Source organism: Chiloscyllium plagiosum, unplaced genomic scaffold (genome assembly GCF_037043375.1).
Source record: "Chiloscyllium plagiosum isolate Xiang-an unplaced genomic scaffold, Cpla_swu_hap1 HiC_scaffold_23, whole genome shotgun sequence".
Lineage (NCBI taxonomy): Eukaryota > Metazoa > Chordata > Chondrichthyes > Orectolobiformes > Hemiscylliidae > Chiloscyllium > Chiloscyllium plagiosum.
The window spans coordinates 18,773,387-18,796,537 of NW_028270161.1; the positions used below are offsets into that span (position 1 = coordinate 18,773,387).

At 42.3% G+C, this 23,151-nt stretch overlaps 1 protein-coding gene across 7 annotated transcripts in view; it reads right to left on the reverse strand.

The window, feature by feature from the left end:
* Window positions 1-22,757, reverse strand: part of LOC122561808 (S-adenosylhomocysteine hydrolase-like protein 2) — a 99,849-nt gene extending 77,092 nt beyond the window's left edge. For 4 of the 7 annotated variants that reach the window (XM_087999430.1, XM_087999431.1, XM_087999428.1 and 1 more), the window contains exon 1: window positions 22,395-22,756. In XM_087999430.1, coding sequence (XP_087855556.1) covers window positions 22,395-22,679 — 285 coding nt within the window. In that variant the 5' untranslated portion in view covers window positions 22,680-22,756. Of the gene's footprint in view, window positions 1-22,394 lie in introns of all 7 variants that reach the window. The other 3 variants (XM_087999432.1, XM_087999427.1, XM_087999429.1) reach the window with 2 other exon arrangements.
* Window positions 22,758-23,151: the final 394 nt, after the last annotated feature.

Consider the following 23,151-nt stretch of genomic DNA (forward strand, 5'->3'; position numbering starts at 1 on the left):
CTTTGTGCTAGCATGATAATAACGGGTGATGAGATTTTCCCCAGATTTCAATTTAACCAGGATTTTGATGCCGTACTCAGTCAAATGCTCTCTCGCGTCAAAGACAATCACTCTCACCTCACCACCTCTTTTGCTCATATTTGGATTTGTTGGAAATGGAAGCTTTTGTTAAAAAAAAAGAAACAACATTAGATTTGGTGTGCATTGAAGAATTATTTACATTGCTAGAAAGAAAAGCATTCTACACACTTTAATACTGAAATTTTGCCATTTGAAGCATCAGCATTAAGGGACTCTTTGGAAAGATGGAATAACTAGAAATTAAAAAGGTTAAAAATCACACAACACCAGGTTATAGTCCAACAGGTTTATTTGAAAGCACTAGCTTTAGGAGCACTACTCCTTCATCAGGTAACTGTGGAACAGGACCACAAGACAGAATGGATAGAAAAAGATTGCAGTGTCATGCAACTGAAATGATATACTGAACAAACCAAGACTGCTGACTAGGTTTGGTTTGCTCAGTTTAACATTTTGTTGCATGACACTGCAATCTTTTGCTATAAATTGTGTCTTATCATCCTGCTCCACAGCTACCTGATGAAGGAGCAGTGCTCAGAAAGCTGGTGCTTCCAAATAAACCTGTTGGACTATAACCTGGTGTTGTGCAATTTTCAACTTTGTCCACCCCAGTCCAACACTGGCTTCTCCACGTTATGTAAATTAAAGGGGCCGTTCTGATTGTTTGGAAGGTTCAAAAATAACTTTGCCACCTGCAAAGACAGGAGAAAGTGAGGGTTGCAGGTGCTGGGGATCAGAGCTTAAAAACGTGTTGCTGGAAAAGCGCAGCAGGTCAGGCAGCATCAAAGGAGAAGGAGAACCGACGTTTCAGGCATAAGCCCTTCTTCAGGAATGAGGAGGGTGTGCCAAGCAGGCTAAGATAAAAAGATAGGGAGGAGGGACTTGGGGGAGGGGCATTGGGAATGCGATAGGTGGAAGGTGGTTAAGGTGAGGGTGATAGGCTGGAGTGGAGGTGGGGCCAGAGAGGTCAGGAAGAAGATTCTTCCTTCCCACCTATCCTCCCCACCCTCCTCTTCGACCTATTACCTTTAGCCTCACCTCCATCCACCTATTGCACTCTCAGCTACCTTCTCCCTAGCCCCAACCCCTCCCATTTATCTCTCCACCCCTGAGGCTCCCAGCCTCATTCCTGATGATGTGCTTTTGAACCAAAATGTCGATTTTCCTGCTCCTTGGATGCTGGCTGACCTGCTGTGCTTTTCCAGCACCATTCTAATCTTGAGCTTAAAAATGTGTTGCTGGAAAAGCGCAGGTCAGGCAGCATCAAAGGTACAGGAGAATTGATGTGGCCTCCTATACATTGGGGAGACAGGCCGCCTACTTGCGGAATGTTTCAGAGAACACCTCTGGGACACCCGTACCAACTAACCCAACCGCCCCGTGGCTGAACACTAACTCCCCCTCCCACTCCGCCAAGGACATGCAGGTCCTTGGCCTCCTCCATCGCCAGACCATGGCAACACGACGCCTGGAGGAAGATCGACTCATCTTCCGCCTAGGAACCTTCCAACCACAAGGGATGAATGCAGATTTCTCCAGCTTCCTAATTTCCCCTCCCCCCACCTTTTCTCAGTCCCAACCCTCAGTCTCAGCACCGCCTTCTTGAGCTGCAATCTTCTTCCCGACCTCTCCGCGCCCACCCCCCTCTCCGGCCTATCACCCTCACCTTAACCTTCTTCCACCTATCGCATTCCCAACACCCCTCCCCCAAGTCCCTCCTTCCTACCTTTTATCTTAGCCTGCTTGGCACACCCTCCTCATTCCTGAAGAAGGGATTATGCCCGAAACGTTGATTCTCCTTCTCCTTTGATGCTGCCTGACCTGCTGCGCTTTTCCAGCACCACATTTTTAACCACTTGCAAAGACAGTCCATCAGACTGCTGACCCTGGCTATGTTTGATGCATTGCAAGTATTTATCCAGTCAAAAAGACTCAAAAAGATAAATGACTTTTGCTCATTAACGGTTCACAACAGATTTGTAAATATATAAAGTTTTTCCCAAGATTGTGATCAGTGCGTGTACTATATTCAAATCAACACAAAATAATGACAAATCATAACTGCTCTGAAATGAGCTTGGAGTGGTACAGAACACACATTTTATTACATATTTCAGAGTATCTAACTGAAGTATAATTTTGCCACTCGACAAAAGCTAATCAAACGTATATAGTTCTGTGATTACAAAAATACTTTGATTTCCGCCCCCCCCCCCCCCCCCAAGGACAACAATTTATTCTTCATAAGAATTTTTGAAACAAGCTGACTTAGATGTTGACCAGGGTACAATGAGTGAAGAGAAACTGGATGCTAAGAGAAATTTCCCCATACTGAGTTGTTTGGAATGAAGACTTCTTTTGTAAATTATTATTTCAGCTTTTTTTGTTTGAAAGTTCCATACATTGTGATTGTGATGCCAAGCATGACATTCATTGTGGATTCAAACTAAGAGGAACAGAAAATGTCATAATATCAAGAGAACAATGGATTGATTTTTGTTCTCAAAATACTGTACATTATCATACATTAGACGTCTTTAATAAAAATCACTTGAGAAACATAAATACCATGTCACACTAGAAAAGATCCAGGTCAACAATTAATTTGCTCCCCTCAGCCAAAAAGCTGCAAAAGACATCAACATCACTGTAGTAAAAGTTAGAAAGCAAAATCATATTTGTTTCTCCAATTCTCTGTTCATTAATATCCAGCAACACCCAACTGGAAAATGAACCAATAAGAACATAGGGCAAAAGGTCTACCAAACCCAACTTTGGCTTCCATGGTGAATCAACAAACATTGATATTGCTATTCTTTGTTAATGTGTACTGATCATAATATACATAAACAAAAAAAAGGCAACTTGGACAGGTTACTGGATTCTGGATTTGTGGTGCTGGAAGAGCACAGAAGTTCAGGCAAAATCAGAGGACAGGCAAAATCAGAGGACAGGCAAAATCAGAGGACAGGCAAAATCGACGTTTCGGGCAAAAGCCCTTTTAGATTAGATTAGATTAGATTAGATTAGATTACAGTGTGGAAACAGGCCCTTCGGCCCAACAAGTCCACACCGACCTGCCGAAGCGAAACCCACCCATACCCCTACATTTACCCCTTACCTAACACTACGGGCAATTTAGTATGGCCAATTCACCTAACCTGCACATCTTTGGACTGTGGGAGGAAACCGGAGCACCCGGAGGAAACCCACGCAGACACAGGGAGAACGTGCAAACTCCACACAGTCAGTCGCCCGAGTCGGGAATTGAACCCGGGTCTCTGGCGCTGCGAGGCAGCAGTGCTAACCACTGTGCCACAGTGCCGCCCACTCTCTCTCCCCACCCCCACCCTCCTCTAGCTTATCTCTCCACGCTTCAGGCTCTCTGCCTTTATTCCTGATGAAGGGCTTTTGCCCGAAATGTCGATTTTGCCTGTCCTCGGATGCTGCCTGAACTGCTGTGCTCTTCCAGCACCACTAATCCAGAATCTGGTTTCCAGCATCTGCAGTCATTGTTTTTACCAGGTTACTGGATGGCTACTGACCCATGTGGAGCCATCCAGCATGAACAACTATGTTGAGAAGTTAATATCCCAAATAAATGTAATTTCCCATAATTCATGTCAACATTTTGCAGACTGGTTTAGGATGTACATCAGTGGAAACATCTAATTTGAACTCTTTAAGCTTGTCTGAGACATGCATTCATTCAGACAACCTCAAAGCCATTAGATTTAGTTGTACTTTCGATGATCAACTGTCAGCTCAAAACATTTGGCCTGTGTCATGATTTTGGTCAGTTTCCATTCCAAAGCATAATATAATCTGGGTAGCTATGTCAGCACAATGCTGAGACAGTGCAACATTGTCTGAGATACCTTATTGTAGACAAGACATTAATCAGACTTTAACTTGCACAGGTATGCTCAAAACGTACCATGGCATTATTTAAATAACAGCAGGATGTTCTAGAGAGCGGTAGCCAACATTTTATGTTCAAACAATGCCACCAAAATATAATTTCATCCTTGATTTCCTTTTCAGATTGTGTGCCTACACTGTGTACACCTATCAATACACATATCTTTTCATTAAATGCTGATAAGGTCCTCCCTGTTATTCTCTCCCTTCATGGGGAACCGTTACCGTTCGAAATATTTCATGGAATCTCCAGTTTTTAAAGAACAGAAAGAGGCATGTCAGCTCATTCTGTCTACACCAGTCATCAAACATTTATCCAATCTAATCCCATTTATCACCTAGCCTTGTACGGTATATAGAGGCAAATTATTATTTCAATGGAAAGTAGATTCAAAGTGCATCAGTGTAGAAAGATCTGGGCATTTTTGTACAAGAATCACAGAAAGTGTGTATGCAGGTGCAGCATATAGTAAGAAAGTCAAATGGAATCCTGGTTTTTATTGCAAAAGGACTGGATTATAAAAGTAAAGGAGTGTAATTACAATTATATAGTGGTGAGACCACACCTGGAACAACTGCCCAGTTTTAGTCTCCTTACATGAGGAAGGACGTGGTGCCACTAGAGGCAGTTCAGAGAAGGTTCACCAGATTGATTCCAGGATAAAAGGGCTGCCTTAAGAGGAGCGGTTGAATAGCTTGTGCTTGTACTCATTGGAGTTCAGAACAATGAGGGGGTCTGACTGACCTGTATAAAATGCTAAAAGGGATTGATAAGGTGGATGTTGAACAGATGCTCTCCCTTGTTGGACAGTCTCAAACAACAGATTTATAGATATACAGTGACAGGAGGTAGGTTCAAGATGGAGATGAGGAGAAACTGCTTCTCTTAGAGGGTTGTGAATCTGTGGAACTCACTGTCCAAGAGTACAATGGAGGCAGAATCAATCAACAGATTAAAGAAAGAAATAGATATGTTTCTGATGAAAATTGGGCTGAAGGACGATGGGCAACAGGCAAGAAGGTGAGTTCAGACCAGGATTAAATTGCCTACTCGCACTCCTAATTCCTATGTTTATGTGTTCATCTGAATGAGCACTTCTTTCTTCAAGAATGATATGCTTACTTAACATTCTATGAATTAATAAAAGAGACTCCCACTCCCAGAACAGCTAACAGCATGTGTGGCTAGTTGTGTTCATGGATGTGGATCGTTAGCTGTCTTCCTGTTTGACCTATGTAGTATTTTGTGCAGTCCTTGCATGGGATTTTGTACACTATGTTGGTTTTGCTCATGCTGGATATCGGGTCCTTTGTCCTGGTGAGTTGTTGTCTGAGAGTGGCTGGTGATTTATGTGCTGTTATGAGTCCTAGTGGTCGTCGTAGTCTGGCTGTCAGTTCAGAAATGTTCTTGATGTATGGTAACGTGGCTAGTCCTTTGGGTTTTGGCACACGCGGATGACAAGCAACATGAGTTCGACTGGGACAACACTACTATTATAGGACAAGCCAAACAGAGAACAGCCAGGGAATTCCTAGAGGCATGGCACTCATCCACAGATTCTATCAACAAACACATCGACCTGGACCCGATATACCGGCCACTGCAGTGGACAGCTGGAAGTGACAACCGGAAGCAGCAGAGACAAACCACCATAAATGCCGGAGGAAACATCACAGAAGCGCTTCACAGGAGACTCCCAAGCACTGAGGATGTCACCTAGACAAGGGACGAAACGTCTGCAACACAAATTCCCAGCTCGGCGAACAGAACCACAACAACGAGCACCCGAGCTACAAATCTTCTCACAAACTTTGAGGATATCATCAGGTTGGAGGGTTCAGAAGACATTTACCAAGATGTTGCCAGATATGGAAAGTTTGAGTTATAAAGGCAGGCTGGATAGGCTGGGATCTTTATCAATGGAGTATAGGAGGTTGAGAAGCAATCTGAAAGAAGTTCATAAAATAGTGAGGTATACATCGAGTTAATGGTGATTGTCTTTTCCCCTAGGATGGGGGATTTCAAGACTCAGGGGTAACATTTTTAAGGTGAGAGGAGAGATTTAAAAAGTACGAGACAATTTTTTTTACATGGACGGTCATTCATATATGGAATGAACTTTATGAGAAAATCGTGGATGCGAGTATGATTATAATGTTTAAAAGATTTTTGGACAGATACAGGAATAGGAAAGGTTTGGAGGGATATTGGCTAGGAGCAGACAGGTGGGACTAGTTTAGTTTGGGATTAGGTTCAGCATGGACCGTTTGGACCAAGGGGTCTGTTTCCGTGCTGTAATACTCTATATGATATGTCACAAACCACAGAGACTTTTCAAAGTTTTGCTCAAAGGATATCACTGGCCAGGCTGTCATTTATTGTTCATTCCTATTTGCCCTAGAGAGGATAATGGTGATCTGCCTTCTTGAATCGTGCAGTCGTTCTATGTAGGAATGCCTGCAGTGCTGTTAGGGAGTTCCTGGATTCAGCACTTATAACTAGTTCTGTTTACCATATGCATGGTCAAGTGAAGATGAAGAACCATATCTGAATGGGAATAATGACAGAAGTTCAGATAAGCCTCATGATCAAAATAAGTGCCTGCACAATGCCTACGTACAGCAATATCTGCAACTGGTTCATTTGTAACTGATAAGTTATAAATTAATGCGACAGTAGTCAAGGATTATCACCAAGAAGTTGGTTGCATAATGAATCCAGGGTCCTCCGCAGCAGAACCGGATTAAATATTTCCACCATACGTGGCAATCTTATCTTTCTGATTTAAACATTTCTATTTATTCTGCATTGCATGGCTAGATACATAATTCTTTACCTGCTTAGGTGTCAGTAGCTGTATGAAGTGGTACTCTAAAATTAAACTGGCAGAAACTTACCAACTGTAACAATGGCAAAATTCAACCTTTTAAGGTCACTAAGACCTCTTGACTTACTGATAACTCTCAGCTTGCTAACTATCAATTAGAAGTATCTGACGAGATTAAATCCTCATAACATTTAAGTAGCATTTAGGGGTGCAATCACAATGCCATGGCACACAAACTATGGGCCAAGTGCTGGAAAATGGGATTCAAGTACTTAGGTAATTATTTTGGACTGGTGCAGACCTGATGGGATGATGGGCATTTTTCTGTGCAATAGATCTCTAGACTCTACATAATAAAAGTGTCTAATTAATTGAAAGAAGTGCTTTAAGATGGAAGTCTCTGGTCCCAAAATCTCTCACTTCTCATTGTACAAGGTGAAGCGACTTCAGGTAGCCCTTATTTTGCACAGAATAATTCACCAACACACACAAGCACTCTTTGACAAATTTGTAACTTACACCAAGGATGTCAATAGTGAACAAATAAAAAGAAAACCATGAATCATAGAATCCCTATAGAAGGATACAGGCCATTCGACCCATCAAGTCCCACACAGACACCCCTTCCCCACCCCGCCCTATCCCTGTAAACCTGCATTTCCCATGGCTCCTGCATATCCCTGAACACCTAAAGGGGAGTTAGCATCTTGCACATCTTTGGATTGTGGGAGGAAACTGGTGCATCCGGAGGAAACCCACACAGACATGAGGACAGTATGCAAACTCCACACAAAGTCACCAGAGGCTGGAATCGAATCCGGGTCCCTGGCACTATGAGGCAGTGCTAACCACTGTGCCACCTGTGAAGATTAATAAAACATTACCTGGAAACTGTATACACGGTTCCTCATTTATAACATAAACTTTCTTCAAATGTCCTAACGATTAATCATTCTTTACAAGTGCTATGAATGTGTGCTACAAGAATAGCTCAAGACCATCCAGGACAGAGCTTGTCCAGTACCCTAACACTGAACAGTCAATCCCTCTAACATCAGAGTGACAGTAGTGCATACCACCCACATGTGTACAACAACAACTTGTTAAGTAAACGCTACCACAGAAGGACAAGAACAGCAGATGCATGGGAATACCACCATCTGCAAATTCTCCTCCAAATCACACACCATCCTGACTTGGAAATATGTTGCTGGGTCAAAATCCTGGAACTCCCTTTCTGGCAGCACTGTGGGTGTATCACAGACTACAGCAGTTCCAGACAATAGCTCACTACCACCTTCTCAAATCCAATTAAAGGTAGGAATAAATTCTGGCATTGCTGGTGGTGTACAGTTTTATAATTTAAATAAAAGGAGGGACTCTCTGCTCACTAATAAATTGAAAAGGAATTCTTCAAACAGAATATTTGGAAAACCATGTCGAGAAGGCTGCTTGATTATAGCCCAGAAGATTTCACAAGAACAAAATGTTTTAATTTATACATATCAATTTTTTTTTAAAAAATGGTCAACTACACTACTATTCATCTTTAATATGAATATAGACACAAAACAATCTGTTGTCCCATTCTGTGACAAAGTCGTGTACCTTGAGTGCACATCAGATATCAGCAATGCCAATCAGATTCTATCACATGTACCAATGAACTTTCAATTATTGGTTAAACGTAATGGTATTTTTCGATAAGATCACCACTGCTGAAACCCAGGCATAGGCTTGTCACACTGGAGCAAATGTGGATATGCGTGTAAATGAATCAAATCCATTTAGTGTAAAGCAACACTTGCACTGTAGAAATTTAAAAGTTAGTATTCAATAAAGATGAACTATATAGTACCTTATGTGATTAAGTAATCCAAATAAGACTGATATTGAGCCCTGAGGTATATAAGCGTGTTCGATTTCAATTAGTAAGTAGTGATACTAAGACACAAAAGACAATGTCTTCCTGGCCCTCATGCAAAAGGAGAGAAAGGAATAAGGGGAAATTGGGTCTCTACTTTCACAAAGAAAGGCAAAAAGTAATGCTTTGGTCACCAAATCTGTTGGAACATTTGTACTGAATTTGTAAATGATTGGAAGTAACAATTTGCAGTCCTCAAATGTAACTCAGTAAAAGCATATACTTAGCAGCAAAAAAAACACCATTAGGCAAAGGCTGGTCAGACCTTCACAGGAGGCCCTGAGGTAACAATAGAACAAAGGATGGTGAACAATATTAAATAGCCTTTGGCACACTGTTTTGTTTTTAAGACAGGAGCATTGTAATTAGATTGAAATTGTAATGTTCGGTTTAAATGCTATTTTAGAAAATATCACTTAGACCACTTGAGAATCTATTTTGATGTTCTGAGACTGCTGAATTCCTGCATTACTTAACTGACATTTAGCAATCAATATTCTTATTCATTGCAATAATTATACAGTAAAATACTTGCACCCTTATGTTAGAAATTTCAGTTATTTCGTACTGTACTGTAGTGTGTGTTATGGATTCATACCAATGATCATCCCCTCATGGTAGGTTCCAGACCTCAGTTGCGACACAGATGGTACACAATATAGTTGGACATGAAGCATAATTAAAACACAATCAAATCATTCTGTCAGAAAATTAGTTGATGTCCCAGAACATTGGGTAACTTGTTTATTTGCATTCCAGCATGTACACAGCAAACAGGAAAACACCTTAAAAATAGTGAAGGCAAGAGGATGGATTTCCTCCAGCTACTTTGTTTAAATGAATCATTTGTACCCAAGTGTTACATTTTTTCATTATCTCCAGTGAAAACCCAAGATTACAGTTGAAATGGGAAAAATTTCAGTATCAGCAATGCTTTTAACTTCTGCAATCCATAGAATTATTCAATTATTAATCTCAACTCCTTCCGTCCTTTATGTAAATCATAAATAATGCCTGTAGCAACAATTTGAGAGAAGTGGATAGTGAGGAATCCAAAGCCATATCTGATCCGTAGAAAGACTATTTTTCCAAGTGATTATTAGTCATAGAGATGTACAGCATAAAAACAGACGCTTCAGTCCAACTCGTCCATGGCGACCAGATATCGTAAATTACTCTAGTCCCATTTGCCAGCACTTGGCCCATATCCCTCTAAATCCTTCCTATTCATTTACCCATCCAGATGCCTTTTAAATGTTGTAGTTGTACCAGCCACCATCACTTCCTCTGGCAGCGCATCAAACATTCACACCACCATCTGAGTGAAAAAGTTGCCCCCTTAGGTCCCTTTTAAATCTTTCCCTTCTCACCTTAAACCTATGCCCTCTAGTTCTGGACTCTCCCATCCAGGGAAAATACCTTGCCTATGTAACCCTATCCATACCCCTCATGATTTTGTAAAGCTCTAAGTTCACTCCTCAGCCTCTGACGTTCCAGGGAAAACAGCCCCAGCCTATTCAGCCTCTCCCTGTCACTCAAACCCTCCAACCCTAGCAACATCCTTGTTAATCTTTTCTGAACTCTTTCAAGTTCCACAACACCCTTCCTATTTGAGACAGACCGGGATTGCACACCATATTCCAAATGTGGCCTAACCAAATGTCCTGAACAGCTGCAACATGACCTCCCAACTCCTATACTTAAATACTCTGACCAAAAAAAAAGGAAAGCATGCCAAACACCTTCTTCACTACCCTATCTACTTGTTACTGCAATTTCAACTAACTATGAACCTGCACTCCAAGGTCTCTTTGTTCAGCAACACTCCCCAAGACGTCACCATTAAGTGTATAAGTCCGATCCCGATTTGCCTTACCAAAATGCACCACCTCATGTTTATCTAAATTAAACTCCATCTGCCATTCCTTGGCCCATCTAATCATGATCCCGGTGTACTGTGAGGTACCCTTCTTCACTGTCCACTATACTCCCAATTTTGGTGTTATCTGCAAATGTACTAACTATACCTCCTGTATTCACATCCAAACCATTTATAAGTGATGAAAAGCAGTGGACCCAGCACCGATCCTTTGGCACATCACTAGTCACAGGTCTCCAGTCTAAAAAGCAACCCTCCACCACATCCTGTCTTCTATCTTCGAGCCAGCTATGTTGTAATTTTCAGTTTTGGATATCAAAACGTAAACATGAAAGGCACATATTTCTTTCTCAAATCTCAACTCATTCAAAATTGATACTAGCTGAAGGATCTGTATTAAAGTTGTATGCATTAGCAGTTGCTGTTATTTCCTTCTGCATTTATCAATGGTTAAATAGTTAAGGTCAGTAGCTATGGTATCCAGACAAGAAAAGACAAGCCTAGCTAATAGTAATGTGCCACAATTGGCATGACCAGTGAAGTTTGAAGCCAAATGACTCTAGCAGAATCCAAACAGAGCATCAGTGATTAGAAGATTGCTAAAATAGAACTTGATAGCATATTGATAAATAAGCAATGGAAATAGAGATTCAGTGCTATATATCGCTGTGTGACTCTATAACGGACAGATAGGACAGTAATTGGACAGATGGGATTTTCCTGCTTTATGTAATCAGAATATACCTGGACAATTTTCTACTGTTAGTTGTTTGATTACATTTCTGTGAAGGGCCTCAAGACATTTGTTAAAAGACTGCCAGGGCCCTATAATATATTGAACATTTGTGCGATTTATGATATGAAAATCTCCATCTTCCCTTCAGCCAAAGGCTAAACCTGTTTGGCAGGTCTGGCAACATGAACACCTGCTGAATACCTCCTGGCTCTCCATGGAGTCAAATTAAGATTGAACGTTCTGGCTGAAAATACCTGCATTTCAACTGTAACCCTCCACTGTTTGCCTACATTGCACAGCTACTGAGCGTTTCAAGTTTTTTTTCAACCAAGTTTTGAATAGGACTCTTGTGGTGCACTGGTAGTGTCCCTACCTCTAAAGGAGGTGGCCCAGGTACAAATCCTACCTGCTTCGTAGGCCTGTAATAACATCTCTGAACTAGTTGATTTGAAAATGTCAAACAAATTTTGGAAAAAGTAAAATACTTTTGCAGAAGGATCACCTACTAAGGAGCAGCTTACTGGGGTAAAATGCAGTAGGAACCTTTCCTCTTGGATTCCCCTAGCACCAACAAGACCATTGCTCCAAATCACTCACCATTCCGACTTGGAAATATTCTTGAACCCCCTCCCTAATAACATTGTGGAACTACCTACATCAAACAGACTGCAGCAGCTTAAAGTTGCAGCTCACTAGCCCCTTCTCAAGGGCAACTAGGGATAGACAATAAACGCTGGACCAGCCAGCAATACCCATATCCCATGAATGAATTAAAATAAAGACTCCAAGCAAAGCTTAATCACCTCATTGAGCAAAATGTTTAAGAAACCTTCATGTTAGAATGACTATAGTGTGTTGTTCTGTGTCATTCAGGAGGAACATAGAGGGAAATGCATTATCTTAAGATCCAGAATTTTCTTCCAAAAACCTTCCCTATCTTTCTCTTTCCCCTCTTTAAGAGAGTCCTTAAAACTTGCATATTGAACTGGGATTTTGGTTGTCAGCCTGATCATCTTAGGTAGCCTATTGTCAAGTTTTGTTTAATAATGCTGTATAACTATACAAATGCAAGATGGTGCTGATTGAGAATTTAGCAATGAGTGGAGGCACAGATAAGCGTTATAGGTGGGAGTAGGTGATCTCGGTGACAGACAGAAAGTGGAGTTTGAAGCTCTGCCCAGGATCAAACAGGAAGCAAAGCATGGGAAAAGTCCAGTTCAAATTCAGTGACCTGGGATGATACAGTTGGTCACTTGGTGAGTAGAGTTTGTAGGGAGAACATAAAGAGAGTAGCTTGTATCTTCCCTTAATTTAGTTGGAACAATTTCTGCTCACCAAATGTTGAATGTTTGATAAGTGGTGTGAGAGATCAGAGGAAGTCAAGTAAGATATTATTGCCAAAGGGGGTTGCTGTGGGTAGAAAAGAACAGAAATAGGAAGGGTTTACATACAGATCCAGTTGGGATGGTGAATTTAGTTTTTACTTAACCCAATTTAGAAGAGACAGTCAATATGCTCACTGAAAAGAGATTTGATGATTAAGCATCACCTCAATCTGTTGGTATATGTTCTGGCAAGTGATAAAATGTTTTTTTCCCTTCATTTGATCAGATGCTTGTTAATGAGAAGCACAATAGCTGATTTTGAGATTTTTAAAAAAACCTGATTAGACTTGCCAGAGAAGCAAATATGACCCCATAATAATCTTAAATATGGAATTCCTGATTTAAGCCATACTGCATTGGATTTATTCTCTTCCTTCACCCCACCCTATGACAGGATAGGAAAAAAGAATTACTATAAATCCCCCTAGCATCACACAGCAGGTATAAAGCAACACAGAATGTCTACCAACAGTATATTGATCTGTTCAGATACAGATACTGCCTAAAGGCTTTACAGTAGTACAGGGAAGCAAATCATAAGTATAGGTTTCACCTTCAGGATTTCATTTTGAAAAAAAGAGTAAGGCAGTCTCTTAAGAATACTAATGTTCATATAGTTATAGAGAATGAGGAGAAAGTGAGGTCTGCAGATGCTGGAGATCAGAGCTGAAAATGTGTTGCTGGAAAAGCGCAGGTCAGGCAGCATCCAGGGAACAGGAGAATCGACGTTTCGGGCATAAGCCCTTCTTCAGGAATAACAATATTCACTGATTAGAGTTTGAGGTTTGATGAAAGCAGAACCAATCATTTGACACATAATTTGTTATCAAGAATCTGTTATCAATGCTACTATAATTAATTATTCAAAAGATAGTAGATAAAATGTTTCCAGAGTTGAAACTTTATTGCTGGAACAGCACAGCAGGTCAGGCAGCATCCAGGGAACAGGAGATTCGACGTTTCGGGCACAGGCCCTTCTTCAGGAATTCCTGAAGAAGGGCCTGTGCCCGAAACGTCGAATCTCCTGTTCCCTGGATGCTGCCTGACCTGCTGTGCTGTTCCAGCAATAAAGTTTCAACTTTGATCTCCAGCATCTGCAGACCTCACTTTCTCCTCGAAAATGCTTCCAGAGTCAATATGACAGACAAAAGAAAACTACAGTATTGTTACAAACCAAAACAGAGTGCAAGTCTTTATGCACAAATTTTTTTTTTAGATTAGATTACTTACAGTGTGGAAACAGGCCCTTCGGCCCAACAAGTCCACACCGACCCACCGAAGCGTAACCCACCCATTCCCCTACATTTACCCCTTTACCTAACACTACGGCAATTTAGCATGGCCAATTCACCTAATGTGCACATCTTTGGAACTGTGGGAGGAAACTGGAGCACGGGGAGAATGTGCAAACTCCACACAGTCAGTCGTCTGAGTCGGGAATTGAACCCGGGTCTCTGGCGCTGTGAGGCAGCAGTGCTAACCACTGTGCCACCGTGCCGCCCAAAGAAGACTTGGAAGAAGGAAGTGAATGTCTGAAGCCAAATTTGCAGATAACAGTAAAATAGGTGGAAAGGCAGATTGTGAGAGGGATACAAATGGTTTACAAAGAGATACTGACAGGTTAGGTAAGTGGGCAAAAAGTTGGCAAATGGACTATATTGTGAGGTAGCTTCTTGTTCTCCTGGACTTCGGGGAGTGGAGTCTCAGCTTGTTTAGCCTTTGCTCTTGAGACTGGCCCTCCAGGGATCATCCATGTGAACCTTCTTTGAACTGTCTCCACTGAAGGATATATTTCCTTGAATTAGGGGACCAGGGCGGTTCTCTGCGCTCCGGATGTGGTCTCGGCAGCGCGCCGTGCAGTGTCTGTGGGACCTCCCTGCTCTTGTACTTCAACCCTCTTGAAATTGGGGCCGGCGTTCGGTTGTCCTTCCTGATTGTCTGTGTGGCTGCACCGGTGTGCTATCTTTCTGTGTTTTGTCAACGGGTATCCCCAGAGTCCCTTTCTGTTGCAGGTTTCTGCAGTTTTTTCTCCATTTTAATAATTTCTGTGCTTTGTTCTCCCTTCCAAAATTAACAACTTCTTTTGAAGTGTGTTATAATAAACACTCGCTTTCACTTGGTTAAACAAAACTAATGTAATTATCAGCAAATTACATTAACTGAAAGCATCTGATGTGGTTTATAGCCCCACAAGTTTGGATACTGGTTAAATGAAAATATAGTACAAGAAAGAATTTTGCTGTCCTGAAGTAGAGATTTACTGAGAAATCTCTCTATTTATTGCAACATACTTTTCTGAATGATATATCCTGTCTGAACCACAAGGAAGTCTGTCTGCAACTGAATCAAAATTTCCTTGCAGAACAAGAAAATCAATGCTATCATGCCACAATGTATTACAGCCAACAGCATGTAGCTGAAATCAGAAAAGTACAGAAATATTCCAAAAATATAAGAATGTAAGAAATAAGAGAAACAGACGATACCAGCCTCCCAAGCCTGTCCTGCCACATATTATCATGGCTGATTCAACTTTATCCTCAACTCTATCTTCCTGGCCCTTACACCATTTCTCTGTAGTTAAAAACCTGTCTAACTCAGGCTTGAATATAGTAAAATGACTCCGCTCCAGCAGTTCTCTGGAATAGAGAAAAGATTCATCACCCTGAGGAGAAGTTTCGCATTTTCCTCCTATATGGGTGATTCCCTCAATTAAACCGCTCCCCCAGTTCTAGATTCTCCTATGAGGAGTAACATCTTTCATTCCTTCATAAGATGCGGACATCAGCAGTTAGTCCAGAATTTTTGCCCATCCCAAATTACCCTTGAGGTGGTGGTTGTGGGCTGCCTTCTTGAACCGCTGCAGTCCTGGAAGGAACATAGGAACAGTGGGCCGTTCAGCCCATCAAGTCTGTCTCACAATTTGCTGTGATAGTGGCTGATTAAACACTTCAAAAGATGTTCATTCATACATTCTCATAATCTTGTATATCATGTAATCAGAAATCTATCAATCTAAAATGTAAAACATACACAAAACATGAGCTCCCACAGTCTTGGAGGCAGAGAATTCCAAAGGTTCAGAATCCAGAGTAAAATATTTTCTCATCTTGCAACTACTATCCAGGACACCATACTCAATGCAGTGAAGCAGTGAAAGAAACTTTTTCCTCTAGTTGACTTTCAACAGAAGAAAATCCTATAAGAAATGTCTGTATTTAGTTGAAATGACCAACACAAAAAAAAATGTACAAATACTGCTATCCTAGGAATTTTTGAAGCACAGTTTTATATCTTCACTCTGTCTCTTATCTTGTATTCAATGCTCAATCAACATACACAACATCAGCACATGGATATAAAAGCAAATTGTATTCTGCTACTTTCGTCATCTCACATTTTTGACCAGCTGCAACATTAGCTCATTCCCACATAAATTTTCATATCACTAGAATGGCTTGACAGTGCTGGACAAGGAATCAAACATTTTGACTTCAGAGCAAAGAGTATCAATTTTATTACAACAGTGCAGTGAAATGAATTACTGAGGACAGGCTTGTGCTCTTTAAAGAAAAGCAGTGTGACAATAAACTTTGGCATAGAGTGTAGTGCCAGCTCATTCAGTATAATCACTTCCAAGAAAAAAACTATCTACCCTGTGATTAGCTAGTCTTACAGAATGACTAATTAAGAACCAAATCGGAGTTTTAGATAGAGGGTTCATTATTCAGAGGGCTGAAATAATAGATTTTTTAAAAACTGCAAATCTGACATCCATTGAAAGAAATGTTTGCACTTATAAGAACAAGTGATAATTTGGTCCATTGTGCCTGCATCAATACTTTGAAAGAGCTATTGAATTCACTCAACTTCCCTGATTTCACAACCCACAAGTCCCATGCCATTTCCTAATCAAGTTTTAGATCAAACTGCTTCCATGATCTTTTCAAATAGTGAATTCATATTGTAGGAGTTCACTTTGTAAAAGAAAAATCAAACTACCCACACTTCAGTGGTTTGACCAGATTTGACCAGAGTAGGCAGGGTTATTTCACGAGGCAATAGCGTCTTCAAGGACAGATGGGATCTATACAAGAAAGACAGGTTGCATCTAAACTGCCACAAACATCCTGGTGGGGAGGTTTGCTAGTGCCACTTGGGAGGGTTTAAACTAGTGTGGCAGTGAGGCAGGAACCAGAGCGTGGGGTTGAGGTCGGGGGGGGGGGGGGATTTAGGTGCGTCTAGGATAGCTCTTTGAAACGATATATAAGGGCCATTCTAGAAGTGGTATTGTGGCACGTGTGTGTCCAAGTTTCAGATGGGGAGCAATTCAGGGAGTGACCATGAATCTGTAGGTTTCCGTTTACTTATGGATAAGGATAATAGTACTCCTCGAGTGAAAGTACTAAATTGGGGAAAAGCTAACTACCACAATATTAGGTCGGAACTGGGATATGTAGATAGGAGACAGCTATTTGAGGTTAAATCCATATCAGGCAAATGGAAATCTTTTGATTCCAGTTGACTAGAACTCTGGGACAGCATGTTCCTAGGAAAATGAAGGATAGGATGACAAGATTAGAGAACCTTAAATGATAAATTGAGAGCTTAGTTAAAAGAAAGGAGGCAAGCGTAAGATTTAGAAAACTGAAAACAGACAGAGCCCTTCAAGAATATAAAGATAACAGAAAAAGATTCCTGAAGGGCTTCTGCCTGAAACATGGACCCTCCTGCTCCACTGTGCTTTTTCAGTGCCACACTTTCCAACTCTAGCAGGAAAAGAAGTCTAACAAGGAATTAGGAGGGCGGGGAGGTGATGGCCTCATGGTATTAATGCTAGACTATTAATCCCAGAAACTCAACTAAATGTTTTGGGCACCCAGGTTCAAATCCTGCATTGGCAGATGGTGGAATCTACTGATGACCATGAAACCATTGTCAATCGTCAGAAAAACCTATCTGATTCATGAAGGTCCTTCAGGGAACAAAATCTGCCATTCTAACCTGGGCTGGCCTTCATGTGACTCCAAAACCATAGCAATGTGGCTGATTCTCAATTATCCATTCAAATGGCCTAGCTATCCACTCAGTTGCATCAATTGCTACAAAGTTTCAAAGAAACAAAAGACGATGGATTGACTTTGACATCGGAAAAGACAACGGCAGAAACGGCCCTGTAGACCCTGCAAAGACCTCATTAACATTTGGGGCTTAGCGCCAAAATTGGGAGAGCTGTCTCACAGACCAATCAAGCAGCAGCTTGACATAGCCTGATCATGAAATCGTACCCAAACCTCCCAAACAGCACCATTACCATCCATGGATATGTCCTGTCCCACCGACAGGACAAAACTAGCAGAGATGTTGGCACACTGGTATACAGTTGGGAGGGAGTTGCTCTGGGAGTCCTCACCATTGAGTCCAGATCTCATGAAGTCCCATGGCTTCAGGTTAAACACAGTCAAGGAAACCTCCTAATCACCATATACTGTCCTCCCTTGGTTGATGAATTGATACTCCTCTATTTTGAGCAATACTTAGAGGAAGTGCTGAGGATGGCAAGTGCACAATATGTACTCTGGGTGAGAGATTTCAACGTCTACCACCAAGAGTGGCTCAGTAGCAGTACTGCTAATTGGGCTGGTCTGGTCAGAAAGGACACACCTACTGGACTGGGTCTGCAGCAGGTGGTGAGTTAAAAACAAACTTGACTGCATCCTTACCAACCTGCCAGCTGCAGATGCATATGTCCACGACAGTATCAGTAAGAGTGACTACCGCACAGTCTTTGTGGAGATGAAGTACCATCTTTAGATTGAGAATAACTTCAATCGTGTTGTGTGGCATTATCACCATGCTAAATGGGTTAGACTTCAAACAGATTCAGCAAGTCAAGACCGGGCTTCCATGAGGCATTATAGGCCATCAACAGCAGAACTGAACTCCACTACAATCTGCGATCTCATGGCCTGGCATATCCCCCACTTAAAAGTGCAGGAAGGCAAACCAGGTGAAGCACAAAGCATACCTGAAATATAGTGTCAACCTGATGAAGTTACCAAACAGGGCTACTTGCATGGCAATAACAAAAGCAGCAAGTGATAGACATAGCTAACCAGTCCAACAACTAACGAATTATATCTAAGCTCCTGCATTCCTGCCACATCCAGTTAAGAACGGTGGTGAACAACTAAACAACTTATTGGAGGTAGCTGCTCCACAAATCTCCCCATCCTCAATGATGGCCAAGCCCAGCACAGTGCAAAAGATAATACTGAAGCATTTGCGGCAATTTTCAGTCAGAAACGTTGAGTGGAAGATCCATCCTGGGCCTTCTCCATGGTCCCCAGCTACCAGTCTTCAGCCAGTTCAATTCTAAGTGATATCAAGAAATGGTTGGAAACAATGGATACTGCAAAGGCTATGGGTCCTGACAACATTCTGGCTGTGCTCCAGAATTTGCTGCTCACCTAGCTGATTTGTTCCAATATAGTTACAACACTGGCATCTATCCAACAGTGTGAAAACTTGGTGAGTGCTATACATGAAAAGCAGGACAAATCAGCTAATTACGGCCCCAGTCTAATCTCAATCAACAGTAAAGTAATGGAAGTTGTCATCAACAATGCTATCAAGCAGCACCTGCTCAACAATGCCCAATTTGGGTTCAGCCAGGACCAGCTCCTGACCTCATTACAGTCTTGGTTCAAACAAGGACAAAAAGCTGAATTCCAGAGTTGAGGTGAAAGTGACAGCCCTTAACATTAAGGCTGGTTAGACAGAGTGTGGCCAACAAGGACTTTCTGGAATCAATGGGTATCCGAAGGCAAACTTTCCAGAGTTGGAGTCATATTTGGTACTTAGGAAGATGATCCTCATTGTCGAAAATTAGTCATCTCAGCTCTAGGAAATCTCTGCAAGAGTTCCTCAGGGTGGTGTCCAAGGCCCAAGCATCTTCAGGTCAGAAGTGGAGATGTTCACTGATGAACGTACAATGTTCAGCACCATTCGCAACTCCTCAGATATTGAAGCAGTGCATGTTCAAATGCAACAAGATCTGGATAATATCCAGGCTTGGGCTGACAAGTGACAAGTAACAAATGCCAGGCAATGACTATCTTCAATGAAGGACAAAATCACCATTGGCCCTTGACATTCAATCATAGAATCCCTACAATGTAGAAGCAGGCAATTTAGCCCATTGAGTCATAGTGTATCCCACTCAGTCCCACTGCCCTATCCTATTCCTATAGCCCTACACCCCAATAGCCAATCCACCTAACCTGTACATCTTTGGACTGTGGGAGGAAACAAGAGCACCTAGAGGAAACCCAGACAGGGGGAGAATATGTAAACTTCACATAGACAGTTGCCCAAGGATGGAATCAAACATATGTCCCTGATGCTGTGAAGCAGCAGTACTAACCACTGAGCCACCTTGTTACCATCACTGAATCCCCCACTATCAACATCCTGAGGGTTACAACTGACCAGAAACTCAACTGGACTCACTACAAACTCAGGTCAGAGGCTAGGAATACTGTGGCAAGTAACTTACCCCCAAAGCTTGTCCCACCATCTACAAGGCACAAGTCTGGAGTGTAATGGAAAAGTCCCCATCAGCTCACAAAGCTTGACACCAACCAGAACAAACCGGTACACTTGACTGATACCACATCCACAAACATCCATTCCCCCCACCACTGAAACTCAGTGGCAGCAGTGTAAGCTATCTACAAGATGCACTGCAGAAATTTATCGAAGATTCTCAGACAGCACTTTCCAAATTCATGACCACTTCCATCTAGAAGGACAAGGGCAGCAGGAACATGGAAACACAATCATCTTCAAGTTCCCTCCAAGCCATTTTACCACCCTGACTTAGACATATACCACCATTCCTTCATTGTTAGAGGTCGCACATTTAAACAGAGGATGACAAATTTCGTCCCTCAAGACGACAGCGAATCTGTGGAATTCTTATTGCAGGGGGCTGAGGCTGGGGATATTAGACATATTCAAGGCTGATATAGATTTTGAAACAGTAAGGGAATAAAGGGTTGTGGAGAAAAGAAGAGAAAAGGATAGTCTTTACTATCAGATGCACTTGAACGAGTGCAGTGAAAAGTTTGCAATATCTCAGTGCCATCTTAGGTACAGGGTACCTAGGTACAGATACTTTTATGTGTTGTTACAGAATTGAAATAGTTTAAAATAAAAGATTAGCATGGGAATACAAAGTTTAAAAAAATCCAAAATGAAAATAAAAGGTAACTTTGAAGTACTCAAGTTATAGTCCTTTTTCATTAGGTCAGTGCCCAGCTGGCTTCAAAACAAGAGGCCACGGTGCACCCACGCACTGACCTCTGTCGACGACTCATCACCTTGGATGGCCTGAGCTCGCTAGGCACCCGCCCTGGCCATGACATGGCTCCCAGCTCTGCTGCCGCTCCAGCCGTTATTTGTTTCTGGGACTTGGCCTGTGGACGCTCTGCTGCTACTGCAACTGTAACTTGTCGCCCACACAGGCTGGTCTCTGACTTTGTTCTCCATTCCAAGTTTAAGAACTTAAAGTTGTTAAAAGTTGGGAGGAAAATTGCAAGAGGAAAAAAGAAAGAAAATGGAAAAGGACCTGGCCAGCAGCGGCACTTCTTGAAGCATTTTACTCTGCTGCCATCTTAACTGGCATAGACAGGAAAGTGAAGTTGAGGATTAACAGATCAGCCAGCAGAGCTGGCCGAATGGCCTACATCTGCTCCTCCATCTTGTAGTATTATTAAAACGGAGACGAGGAGAAATATCTTCACTCAGATGGTGGTGAATCTACTGAATTTACTAACCTGGAGGATGCACAAGATCAATCACTGGGCGCACTTTAGGAAGAAATCAGAAGATCTCTGGACACTAATGACATCTAGTGATGTAGAGATAGTAGTGCATGTATATAGCATTGAGGTTGATGGTCAGCCATGATCTAACTAAATGGTGGAATAGGCTGGATGGGCTAAATGGCCAAACCAGGTTCCGATAAAATGTATGCTATTTATCATCCTTTGTATCCCAGAATATAGTTTAGATTCTTAGCAAGCCAATGAAGCCAGATCTCTGGCATTACTGAGTGGTTTGTAGGACAATTAATTCACGGGTGTGCGTGCCCACGTCAGAGACTAGAAATAATCGGACCGATGATTCCGAAGATTCAATAACAGACGCTCCAAGGAGAATAGTTGAAAGAAACTTTTTTCTTTCGCAAATGACCGAGACGCTCTTTCAAAGTGCTGGCACATTTACGATGGGCAGAATGGCTTCTTCCTTGCTTGATTCATTGAGAAGGTGGATTGATATGATGTCATTGCCACGCGTGCTCCCGAAACCCCGCCCCCTTTGGCGCGCGCGGGGGCCCGTGCACTCGTTTAATTCAAGCGGGCGGTTCGGCAGTTAATATTCCACAAAGGAGGCAAGAGCCTTCTCACAAGCTTACTTACTCACTCTCCCGCGCGCCCTCCCACAAAAAAAACACAAACAATATTCACCCCCCATTCTGGATTGCTAGAGGAGTATTAAAGTCGGAAAATCACAAGGAAGTGAGTGCGGTAAGTGGTCATGGTAGAGTTTGCCGGTCAGGTTCAGTTCCCCTCACCTTCTTCACGGTCCGTGGGGCTTCCATGACGGTGCCGTCGGCGTTGAAAGTGTCTCCGTTCTGTGTGGCCTCAGTGGATTTCATCGCCGACTTCGAGTCCTTCGGCATGGTGTTGCTGAGTGGTGGCAAATGATGCTGTTTGATTTCCTCCGCTGAGCTCGTCGCCGTGGGCTCTCCGTCTTTTGTTTGAACGTTCTTCCTCTCAGCGTTCACCTTATCCAAGGCCACAACTGCCTCCTTCAATTCCACTTCGGCCATCTTTGCTGTGACCACCTGAAGCGACATTTTTTTCTTAAATCGCCGAGCGCGCCTTCTCGCTCTCCCCAACCGCACCCGTTCCTCTCAAACTCCAGCTTTGCTTCTCTGTCGCTGCACTAACAGTTTTCACGTTGCGCATGCCCCGCGCCGCCACTTTATTACCACCGCCTCCTCTCTTGCCCCCACCCCTGAGAGTGCTGTAGTTTCTTTCTACCTCCATTCTTACTATTTGCGCCGATAATGCAAGCCAGAAGGACTACATTTCCCACAAAGTATTTCATTGGCTGTTAATCCTTGCGCAAAGGTTTCTGGGTAGTTCAATTCCTTTCCATCTGAGTCGTACAAAGACGAGTGTGCAGGAAACTACATATCCTAGAATCCCATCTGCTGATCTCGATGAATATCGTTTAGGTCGACAATGTGATGGAAAGTGTAGACTTTCTTGTTGTTTCGCCTCCCCCAGCGTTCAAAATCGCTCTTCCAGAATGTTGGACGTTAT